Consider the following 12,689-nt stretch of genomic DNA (forward strand, 5'->3'; position numbering starts at 1 on the left):
CTTTTAATAGGATGATTAAGACCATTAGTATTCCAGGAGACAAAATTAATAATAGACTCCATAAACCCTAAAGTCCACCCACAACAAGGAGGATTGACGATAGGCTCGACCCACGAACCCGGAGAGGGAACAGAACATACAAGAGATACCGGGGAGAAGAACGTAACCCATACTCAATAATGTATATAGCCCAAGAAGAAAGAAACTAAAAAGTGAAGCCCCTCCCACCACCCCCCACCCCATGTCCCGAAAGCTAAGTCTAACGCAGACCAGCCCGAAAGAAGCAAGCACTAAAACTACCCCCATGACTTCCGGTATACGCTCCCTAAAAAAAAGTGTAAATATAAAAAAGATCAGCTGATTATAAAACAGTAAAAGAATAAAAAAAGATAACTCAATTAAAATAAACACATAACAGAATAAAAGCCAGAAAATATATGAAAAAAGAACCGCAATAAACCCCAGACCCATGAATAAACAGAACAACAAAAAAGAAATAAGATTATTAACATAACCTAGTTATAAAAACCTACAAAACAAAATAGATTTTAAAAAAACTACAAAATTTAAGGCCACAAAGGAAATACGTAAAATGACAATAAGGAAGTAACCACCCAGAATCCCCTGGGAAAAAGAGAGAAATGACGCAGTTAAAAAGAAAGTTTAGCAACCATATTAAGTAATCAAAAATAAACTTTTCTGCCTATATAAGGCAAAAAAAAATTAAGACCGACAAATTCACAGCCTCCGATCAACGGAGATAGTAAAAAAATTACAATTAAGATGTTGTTGATGAAAATTGATCCAGATAACTCTGGGCATCCGATGGAGAGTCAAAAAAACGGAGGGCTCCATCCAACGTACGAATCCTTAGACGTGCAGGGTAAAGCAGCGCTGGTCTTAAATCCATCTTGTAGAGTTCCGACATCACAGATCTGTAGCGAACCCGTTGATCCCGGATTGGTTTACTGAAATCTTCCACGAATCGGAATTTAAGATCCAGAAAATCAATGAAACCCTTAGATCGAACGAATCGAAACAGTTTCTCCTTGTCTTGAAAGTAATGAAACCGTAAAATAACATGTCGAGGTCTATCTGACCTAGGCGAGTATGATGGAACTCTGTGAACACGATCCAATAACGGTGGTTGGTCAGGAAATACAGTAGGAAATGCATCTTTTAAAAGTTGAGAAAAATACTTCATAGGGTTGTCAGATTCAACAGCTTCACGCACCCCGATCATTCGTAAATTCTGCCGTCGCATTCTAGGTTCTAAGTCAGAGTTTTTAAAGGTCAGAAAATCAAGTTTCTTCTTCATTACATTAATTGTTTCTTCGATTTTCCCCATCTTAAGCTCACTTTGTTGTGTGGATTTTTGAAGATCAGATATAGCCGACTGATGTTCCGTAATAGATGTTTGTATCTTATCGATTGAGTCGGCAATTTTCTGGAACTGAATTGAAATTTCCGCACGAATCAGCTCCGTAACAGAGGTTGAAATTTCCCTTTGAATTAACTCCGATATAGCTTTCAAAGTCACCGGTGGTTCAGTCGGAGGGAAATCGGTACCTTTCGGTTTAACCGGAGGTTTGCCATTCTTCCCGTTTTTCCCATTCTTAGACATAGCAGATCTTAAACGCATCCAGTTATCGAAGAGCCCAATTTAATTCAAAGTATTGTAAAAGTTAATGCCTTAATGGTTACTAAATATAGCTGATCAGAAGAAAAAAAACTCAGAGGTGATGGAGCGAGTCAAGAACGCGACTTCACTCCATGAGCGCTACCGGAAGTCCCCCAAACAATCTCCACCAGAAAAATAAATTCAAGGCATCTTGGTAGATCCAGTCGGTGGCATCTTATTGACTATGTCACTGTTCGAGCTGGCGTGATGTGAATCTGATAAGGGCCATGATTGGCAGAGATGAGTATTGGATGGATTATCATCTGATTCACTCCACCATGTCCATCTGGTTCATGAAAAAGAACAGGCCAAGACTAAAACTTGAGAGCTTGTTTGATACTGCCATCCAACAGCACCTTCAGGTGTCGTCTGGCGAAAACTTTCAACAGGAATATTTGGAGGATGTCGAGTACACTGGGGTTTGCTTAACCCCACCATCCACCATACCTGCATAAACATCCATGGCTGCAAATGCAGAAAACAGCAGGTTTGGTTTGATGATAGCGACATGGAGCTAGAACAACTTAATCTCCAAGGAAAGGAAAGCCTGTCAGAATCACATAACAGCAGGGCCAAAAAAGAAGCTTATTTCAGAGCCAAAGCAAATGTCCAATGCTAAAGAAAGAAACTAAAGAACTCTTGTTGGACTGAGAAAGCCTGGAAATCCAGAGACTGGCATACTCTGATGACACGAGAGGCTTCTTCAGTGCTGCCAAAGAGGTTTATGGTCCTAGTTACTGCAGATTCAACCCCATGCATTCAAAGGATAGGAAGAAATTGCTGAAGGATCAAAAGGATATCAACGATCGATGAAGAGAGCACTTTCAAGAACTTCTTAACCATGACAGATATGCTGAGCCAAATCCTCCAGAGATTTGTGAGAGAAGACAAGACAGTAGCGATATTTTATGAGGAGATTGAGGAGATTTGGTTTGTTACCTAAGACACTTGAAAACTTTTACAACTGTACCGGGGAGAACATTCCGACAGCTGCATCACACTCTGGTGGGTGGGGGGTGGGGGCTACTGCACAGGATTGAAAGAAGCTACAGAAAGTCGTAAAATTAGTTAGCTCCATCTTGGGTTCTAGTGTCTGTAGTATCCAAGACATCTTCAAGGAGTGATGCCTCACGTGGGTGATGTCCATTATTAAAGACCCCCGTCACCCAGGACATGCCTCTTCTCATTGTTAACATCAGGAAGGAGGTACAGAAGCCTGTAGGCACACACTCGGCAACTGGTCCTATGAGGTCCTCAAGGAGGGTGGACTGGCACTCCTGCACCAGCTGCTCCTGAAGATTTAGGAAAAGGAGCAACTGCTCTCAGAGCTCAGGGATGTTCTGATAGTGACCATTTTCAAGAAGGGATACAAGGCAGATTGTGGCAATTACACAGGCATCTCCTTCCTGTCATCAAGAGGCAAAATGCTTGCGTGTATCCTTGTCAGCCAACTCCTTCCGCTATCTGAATTGACTTTATTTCTTACATCCTTCACATACATGAGTAAAAATCTTTACGTTACGTCTCCATCTAAATGTTCAATGTGCAATTTATAGTAATTTACAATAAATAGTATGTACAATATAGCACAGAAATATAATTGTGTCAGCGTGAAGTAATTGGTCTGATGCCCTGGTGGAAGAAGCCCTGGCTTTTACGCTGCGGTACTTTTTCCCCGATGCTAGCAGCTGGAACAGTTGTGGTTGGAGTGACTCAGGTCCCCAATAATTCTTTTTACGCATCTGCCTCTGTAAATGTTCCGAATAGTGGGAAGTTCACATCTACAGGTGCACTGGACTGTCCGCACCACTCTCTGTAGAGCCCTGCGATTGGGGGAAGTACAGTTCCCATACCAGGCAGTGATGCAGCCAATTAGGATGCTCTCAATTGTGCCCCTGTAGAAAGTTCTTAGGATTTGGGGACTCGTACCAACCTTCTTCAACTGTTTAAGGTGAAAGGGGCGCAGTTGTGCCTTTCTCACCGCACAGCCGGTATGTACAAACTACGTGAGATTCTCAGTGATGTGTATGCCGAGGAATTTAAAGCTGTTCACCCTCTCAACCTCGGATCCATTGATGTCAATACGGGCTAGCCTGTCTCCATTCCTCCTGTATTCCACAACCAGCACAATCTTCACAACATGCCAGTTACTGGAAATTTGCTGTGAACAAAGGCAACCCTTGTACTTGGCTTACAGAGATTAGACAAAGGCATTTGATACAGTTGACCTCTAAGCTCCCTGGCGTATACTGTTAATACATGGCTGCCTTGACAAGTACTTATGAATACTGAGGCCACAGTACTGAGCAATAATACCGAATCAAAAGCCTTCACTGTTAAAACAGGAGCTGAACAGGGCCGCATCATTGTACCCACTCTATTTGTCATCTTTATTGCTGTCATCCTTCACCTCTTTGGCCAAGACCTGCCACAGGGAATCCTAATCATATATAGAATGGTCAGCAGGCTTTTCAACCTCAGCTGGTTCAAGGCCAAGAACAAGGTCAACACCACCACTATAATGAAGCTTCAGTATGCGGATGACAACACCACTGCAGCACGCTCTGAAGATCTCCAATGTATTCTGAATGCCTTTTCCAAGGCATAAAGGGCCCTGGATCTTGTCTTGAATATAAAAAAGGCACATCAGCCACAACCCAATCAGCCATTTATCTACTCCTCTGTAAAAGTTGACAATATCACCCTTGCAAATGTGGATAACTTTCTCTACCTTGGCAGCATTCTCTCCTCAAAAGCAGATATTGACTCAGAGATCACCATCACCTGAATAGTGCAATTGGATCCTGATGTTGAGAAGGAGCTGAAAGAACAGACATAGTATACTAGAGGAGGCTAACATGAACAGCATCTCCGCCACAATAAAGCAACACCAACCCCGATGGATGGGTCATGTCATCGGGTTGCCTAACTCGCGTCTCCACAAACAGGTCCTTTACTCCCAGTTGAAGGCGGGTCAGTGAGCTCTTGGTGGGCAAAGGAAATGCTTCAAAGTTAACATTAAAATCAGCCTGAAGAAATTCAACATTACTTTGAAAACTGCGACATTGCACTCAATAGATCCACCTGGAGGAAATCTGTTTAAGAGGGAGCCGTGCTGCAGGAGAACGACATCCACTGTGCCATAGCAAACAAACAGCAGCTGCAAAAGGAACAACTGAGCCGCACAGAAGACCCAATTGCGAACCTCAACTACCACTTGCTGTCCACACTGCACCAGAATATGTGGATCCCAGATCAGCCACCTGACAATCCCTGAGGAAAACTTCATGCTCAACTCAGGTGATCACACTATTACATAACAGTTACACGGTACTTGCCTCTTCCCGTTCCGTCCCCCTTGTTTGTCATTCAATTTTGTCTGTTAATTCCAGATCACATCAATTGATTTTCAGATATACACATTGAGAAGCCCTCTGGTCTGAGGGGAATGGAGAAAGTTAGGCTTTAATCAACAAAGAACCGGAAAGCCTTTGTACATGTAAACACAGGCACAAGGACCAGTCGGAATTCAACCAGTGTCAAAAGCAATAGAGCCAAGAGAGGGTACAAAATATGTTAATAGAATCCTGAAGCAACCAGGATCAAGAACCACTCAGATCATTTAAGAAACCAGTCCAGTTAAAATGACCAAGGAATTCTGCAGTAGAGTTATGAATGTAGAATGTCTAATTGTGCCATCTTCTGGCACAAAGGCCAGAGCCCTGAAGGTCGTGGGCTCTTCATGCATGTAAATGCTATGTCATGATGAGGGTTTCTGCCTTCCTCAGTGTTTATTCAAAGTAGTGAGTTTCAAATCCCCAACGCATTCTAGGTTTAAAAAAAACCCCATTGCAGACTTTCTCTATTTTAAACTGTGCACCCTAGCTTTTGGCCCATCTTTAATGGGAAATCAATCCTCCTTAATATGCTGTATCTAGATGCTTCAAATTTTTATTCACATCAGTTCAGCCTTCAATCTTCTTTATTCTAGTTATAACAACGCTAGTTTGTCTAGCTATTTTCCTGATGACATCCTCAGTAATTGCTTAGTACTATCACTTCTGCATTCACAATTTTTTTCTGATGTACTTAAGCTGTGATTAATCCTAGGTGTTAATTGACTTTCTCTCTGTACAGTTGCTTCCTGACCTGCTGGATGTTTGCAACATGTTCTATTTTTATTGCTAGAAATAAATCTGTCTTTTTATTCTTGGAAGAGGTACAGTCGACGTTTCAGGCCGAGACCCTTCGTCAGTCCTGATGAAGGGTCTCGGCCTGAAACGTCGACTGTACCTCTTCCTAGAGATGCTGCCTGGCCTGCGGCATTCACCAGCAACTTTGATGTGTGTTGCTTGAATTTCCAGCATCTGCAGAATTCCTGTTGTTTGTCTTTTTATTCTCATGGCTTACCATACTAAAATTGCTTAAGTATTTTCAGTGGCCATTTTATTTATTAAACATAAATTCCAAGTTCTCACTGAACAATTTGAATTTCCATCTTTCCTTTGTTGATCAGTTTTCCCTCCTGTTTTATTTTAGGATTAGAAAAAAAAACACAGGTTTTGCAACCGGATGAGAAAAGGACTGTCGCATACCACGAAGCCGGACATGCTGTTGTTGGTTGGTTCCTGCAACATGCAGACCCTCTCCTTAAGGTAAAGAATTATTAGGAATATGCTTGGGGAATAAATTATTCTGCATGGTAAATATTCTTTAAATTTATGAACATTGAATGACCTTCACAACACAGTGCAGTAGGCACAATAATCTTGAAATGTTATGTTATACTCTTGGTTTGTCTATGGCAAAAGTCACTGATCCTTGTCTGCTTAATGCTTGTTATAATTAATGCAAGCTGGTCCTTTCAAAGGCATGGAAGAATTTGAGGGTGTTTTTGTTATTGAGAAGAACTGAAATAAAACAAATAAATTAGCATGTTGAGAGGTTTGGATAATGCTGTTTGTCATAAATTTTTGAGTTTATAAGGAATGGGTCAGATTTGCTGACCCTAAGATCTATATCGTCTTCCTCTTGGACCACATTTTCTTCCAGTGGTGGGATCTTTGGATACATACATTAGCACACCTCAGCCTTTGTCTACTGTAGTGATGAAATTCTCCAGCAACTACTCTCATAGAATGGCTTTGAGAGTTACTGGAGCTTACCACATTCACGGACCTTCAAAGGTACCACAGAAGCCATTAAAAAACTCTATATCGAAAATGTTACATCACTTTTCACAAATTAACTTCAGACATTTACAAACACAATTAAATCCAATTAAACTAACTATCGGGAGGAGTAAAAGAGTACATGAGGTAGTAGGATAGTTAGGGTCACAATGGTCCACTTGAAGATCTGCATGGTCATCTATGGATGGAGCCAAAAGGGATAGTGAGAGGGAGATCTTAATTTTTTTTTGCAGCTGCATTTACTCAGGAGGCAGACAAAGAGGCAATAGAACTGAGCAAAAGATTAGTGAGGTCATGCACTGTATTCAGATTACAGAAGAAGAGGTACTTGCTGTCTTGAAGTGAATTAGGATGGATAAATAAATATTCAGAGCCGCAGAAATTGCATGGGCCCTGGCAGAGGTATTTAAAATATTCTTAGTCATGGGTGAAGTGCTGAAGGACTGGAGGATAACTAATGTTGCTTCATTGTTGAAGGAAGTCTCTAAGAGTAAGCCAGGAAATTACTGGCTGATGCCAGTTGTCGGAAATTATTAGAAGATATAACAGATGGGATATACAAGTGTTTGTATGGACAGGGCCTAATTAGGGATAATCAATATGGCTTTATGTTTAGCAGGTTAGGTCTAATAAATTTTTTGAGAAGGTAACCAAGAAGTTTGATGAAGGAAAGGAGGTTGACGTTGTCTACAAGGACTTTAGCTAGGGCTTTGACAAAGTCCTCTATGGGAGGCTGATCTGACAGGTTAGATCACATGCTGTTCAGGATGAAGTAGTCCGTTCAATTTTACATTGGCTTAGTAGGAGCCAGAGTAATAGTAGATGGTTGCCTCTCTAACTGGAGGCCAGTGACTAATGGTGTTCCACAAGGATCGATGCTGGGTCCTTTGTGGTTTATTATCTGTATTAATGATTTAAATGATAATGTAAACTGGATCAGCAAATTTGCGACAACACCAAGATTGAGGTTATATTAGATAGTGAAGAAGGCTATCCATACTATCCTTTGGCTGTAACAGTCACATACTTACAGATACTGATTGCAACTTTTCAACAGTAAACCCAACTGTCTTCCACAGGCACAAGTTAGTCAAATGACAAGTCTCCCTAGAGACACCTCCTATATACCCGCTCAAGTGAGCAGGACATGGCCGGGCTTAATGCTCTATCCTGACTGGCTGGATCTGAATTGCCTATTCCTGATTGGTTAGTTTGCATTGGCCTTGTTCTGTTTGGCTGATTTTTTAAAAATATATAAAAGGCCAAATCGCCTTTAGGAATGTAAAGTCACAGACTGGAGCTATCTCTACACTCTTAGAACCTACATTTTGGTCTCTCATGTGCTCCATCTCCATCTCTAGTGATTCCCTAATCTTTCTCCTGCAGGCATTCTCTTCCTTGCCAAAAATGTTGGCCTTGTCAAACTTTGGTCTATGTGAGGCTGCTTAACAAGCTATGAGGCCATGGCATTACAGGAAAGATTCTAGCATGTATATAGCAATGGCTGATTGGCAGGAGGCAAAGACCAGTAATTAATGGGAGTCTTTTTCAACTGGCTGCCAGTAACTAGTGGTGTTCCACAGGGGTCTGTGTTGGGACCTCTTCTTTTTATGTTATATGCCAATGACTTGGATGATGGAATTGATGACTTTGTTGCAAAGTTTCCAGGCGATATGAAGATAGGTGGAGGGGCAGGTAGTTTTGAGGAAGAAGGGAAGTCAAATAGAAAGACTTGCTTACCATTCTGCTGACACTGGTTTCTTCACATTGACTTCAATTGGGCATTGTACTTAGGAAAGGTTTGACTGGCACAAGTTCACCAAACACATTTCCTGGCAGTACTGGAGTTTGGACAGATGATCTATTCCTGTTGTTTTTTTTTGGGTGGTCACTATAATGGGGCAGATCTTGCTCGGCTGGTTATGCTGCCTAGATTTGCTGCATATAGATCATGGGTTAAGGGCAAATAGTGAAATATCTAAGGGGAACCTGAGGGTGATGCAAATATGAAACGAGCTGCCGGCAGAAGTGGTGGATGCAAGTTCAGTTGAAACATTTAAGAGAGGTTTGGATGGGAGAGGTGTGGAGGGCCATTGTCCGGTGCGGGTTGATGGCACAAAGCAAAGTAACAGTTTGGCATGGACTAGATGGGCCAAAGGGCCTGTTTCTGTGCTGTGGTACTCTGACTCTATATACCCACATTACCTAGTCCAGATGTAGAGGACTGCCTTGTTGGTGTATGTGTCCCAGAATTCAGCAGCATGCTGAGGTGATCTTGCCAATTAAAAAGCCTTTGACAGCTTTGCTGACTGCAAAAGCTATAATTTATTTTAATGCTTTTTAAAAGTCTCTGGCATTTAGGTACATAAGTAAAATTTTTGAACATTAAACATTAAGATAAAATGCAAAAACAGATAATTCAAAATATTAAAACTAATTTTTTTAAAAACAGCTTGCTTTCCCCTTTACCCCTTGAATCCTTCTCATACAACTATTAGGGAAACATATGATCAGGATTTGGGAAGCAATCTGCAGTAGGTCAGGATACTGGCATCTGATGCTGTTACATTTCCATGAATAAACAAAGTTACAGAATCAGTCTTCTGAATCTGTCGCAGACACGAGGAAATCTGCGGATGCTGGAAATTCAAGCAACACACACAAAAAATGCTGGTGAATGCAGCGGGCCAGGCAGCATCTATAGAAAGAGGTACAGTCGACGTTTCGGGCCGGGACCCTTCGTCAAGACTAACTGAAAGAAGAGGGTCCCGGCCCGAAATGTCGACTGTACCTCTTTCTATAGATGCTGCCCGGCCCGCTGCGTTCACCAGCATGTTTTGTGTGTGTTTCTGAATCTGTCAATGTGTTTTGGACTTCAAAATGTATGTGTGGTAGTTCTGTAGCAACAATGGTTGAAGAACCATGGTCCAGATCTAACCACTGGCAGTAGTCATGAAGGTGCATCTTATTCAAAATCACTCATCCTTTTAATATCACAGTGACTCAAAACAGAAATCTTTTCGTTCACTAAGGTTGTATAACCTTCCATCAGCTTACAAATTGGACTCGGCTGGGATTGTCCTTGAGCAGTGAGCTGATGGTCTGCATGTTCTCTCCCCTACTGCAGTCAGGGTAATTGTAACACGGTCCCACTACATCATGACAGCTGTAGACCAGGCAGATTAGAGCTGACCAGTTTGTCCACTTCACCACTAGGCCAGCAGGAGCAGTGAGCTCAGTTGCCCTAATGTCCTTGCTGACCTGGTGTCAGGGTCTGCAAGGAGCACTTGAAGAGATAACCACAGCCCTTGCCTGGGATATTTACTATCAGCATTCACTGAGCCAGCCTACAATAAATAACCATGCCTGGACAAAGGTTAAAGGTGAAAAAAACAAAGCCTGATATGTGCATTAATAATGTACTACCTGTGGTGCTTACCTATCAGGCATCTGTGAGTTTACTTTTGAGATATGCTTTCGTTTTGCTGCATTCAGACTGTGATTGCACTACCTATAGCTATTAGGAAAATAAATATAAAACTATTTCCCCCAGATTAACTACTGTTGATTTAAGGTTAGGCTAATTTACAGAAATGACCTGGGTGGTAGGAAGTATTAAGTTTTTCCTTGTGTATTGTATTTGTTGATGTACGTGAGCTGTTCTGCTTAATGTAGGAAGGATTATATGTCACCTTGAATACGGATCATAAATGTTTTGTATGGACCTATGAATACCTAAATATGTAATATGTATTGCTTTATGTAGGTGTCTATTATACCTCGTGGCAAAGGTCTTGGCTATGCACAGTACTTGCCTAAAGAGCAATATCTTTATACAAAAGAGCAACTTTTTGATCGCATGTGCATGATGCTTGGTGGTCGAGTGTCTGAACAAATATTTTTTGGTCGAATAACAACTGGTGCTCAGGATGATCTGAAAAAAATCACCCAAAGTGCTTATGCCCAGGTAAACCTCCATTCATGTGTCATTGTTGCCTTAATTGTTTTGAGAACCTAGCCTGTGAAATGGGAGCAAATGAGAAAGATCATGTCTGATTAGATTAGATTAGATTCAACTTTATTGTCATTGTGCCAAGTAGAGATACAAAGCCAATGAAATGCAGTTAGCATCTGACCAGAAATGCAAAGAATAGTGTTATTTACAAAATAACTGTGAATAAAAAAAGTGCTACAGCACACAAATATAAAAGTATTGCGATAGTACAGTATGGATGCAATACTGCTTAGTGCTGTGATGTGAGGTTCAGCAGGGTCACGGCCTCGGGGAAGAAGCTCTTCCTGTGCCTGCTGGTGCAGGTGTGGAGGCTCATGTAGCGCCTACCGGATGGGAGAAGAGTGAAAAGTCCATGGTTAGGGTGAGATGCATCCTTGATAATGCTTTTTGCTCTGCCCAGACAGAGCTTATGGTAGATGTCCTCAGTGATGGGTAATCTCAGCTGCTCAGTGTTGCCTGTACTCTGTCTCCTTTGAATTCTCAATTAGATTTCTCTAATCCATCAATCTCAGCATTGAATATACAGTCGGCCCTCCTTATCCGCGAGGGATTGGTTCCAGGACCCCTCGTGGATACCAAAAAACGTGGATGCTCAAGTCCCTTATTCAACCTGTCTCAATGCGATGGACCTTAGGACCCAGCGGAACCCCGGACCTTATTTAACCTGTCTCAGTGCGGTGGTCATTAGGACCCGGCGGCGGAGCTCTGAATCCGCAGTGTTTCTGTTCACGAAAATGATCACGATCGCAATTTAAAATAAAGTAGAAATAATAAAACAATCAGAAAGAGGTGAAATGCCATCGGTCATTGGAAAAGCATTAGGCTACAGTCAGTCAACGATCGGAACAATTTTAAAGTATAAAATGAGAAAGGCCCTGCCCGATCAAAGCAACAATTATTATGTAGCAACGCAGTGGTTTAATTATTGGGTTTTGGGGTTTTGGGTTTTTGATCCTCTACGTCAACCCGGCAGGATGGACAGCGTGCTTGGGAGCGATCTGTCACTGAATCGAACTCGGGAATTTCCGTTCCCACGCCCGGCGCTGAAACAAACGTTTCTTAAGTATTTTATATGCATAGAAAGATAAAATATATACTATATACCAAGACAAATGTTTGACTAACTGACACTAAATAATACTGGATGTACCTGTTCCGACTTACTTAGTAAGAGAACTTCCGTTTTTTTCCGATCCCGATCCACGATAACCTACACACATCCTCCTGTATATTTTAAATCATCTCTAGGTTACTTATAATACCTAATGCAATGCAAATACTATGTAAATAGTTGTTATATTGTATTGTTTAGGGAATAATGACAAGAAAAAAAAGTCTGTGCATGTTCGAACAACAAGTGCTGGAAGAGCACTTCCGGGTTTTCTCGATTCGCGGTTGGTTGAATTCGTGCATGCGGAACTCGCGGATAAGGAGGGCCGACTGTACTCAGTGTTCCAGTCTCCAGTGTTCCCCAGTCCAGAGGATTCCGAAGTACTGTATCATGACCCTCAGAGAAGAAATTTCGCTTCACCTTCATCCTAAATAGAACATCCAGTATTCTAGTTAATGCACTCCCAACTCCAACAAAATGCTGAGGGGTGTTTCTCCTTAGGGGGCACAGTTTAGTTTGCAATACCTGCTACTTTTGTCATAGTTTTTGACTAATTTTTATTATTAACTAATTCCATGTTATTCCTGATTTTTATTTTTATTTAGGAATTGGAGTGTTGTTACTGAGACTGAGGGTAAAAGAACTCAAAATAATAATTTTGTTAATGTTTAAAAACTATGCTAGGCTATC

At 41.5% G+C, this 12,689-nt stretch overlaps 1 protein-coding gene across 1 annotated transcript in view; it reads left to right on the forward strand.

The window, feature by feature from the left end:
• LOC134356250 (AFG3-like protein 2) overlaps positions 1-12,689 on the forward strand; it is a 57,452-nt gene that overhangs the window by 38,628 nt on the left and 6,135 nt on the right. Inside the window, exons 14-15 of the mRNA XM_063067054.1 lie at positions 6,221-6,336; positions 10,640-10,840. Of these exons, the coding sequence (XP_062923124.1) occupies positions 6,221-6,336; positions 10,640-10,840 (317 nt within the window). The remainder of the gene's footprint in view (positions 1-6,220; positions 6,337-10,639; positions 10,841-12,689) is intronic.

This window comes from Mobula hypostoma, chromosome 14, assembly GCF_963921235.1.
Source record: "Mobula hypostoma chromosome 14, sMobHyp1.1, whole genome shotgun sequence".
Taxonomy (NCBI): Eukaryota; Metazoa; Chordata; class Chondrichthyes; order Myliobatiformes; family Myliobatidae; genus Mobula; species Mobula hypostoma.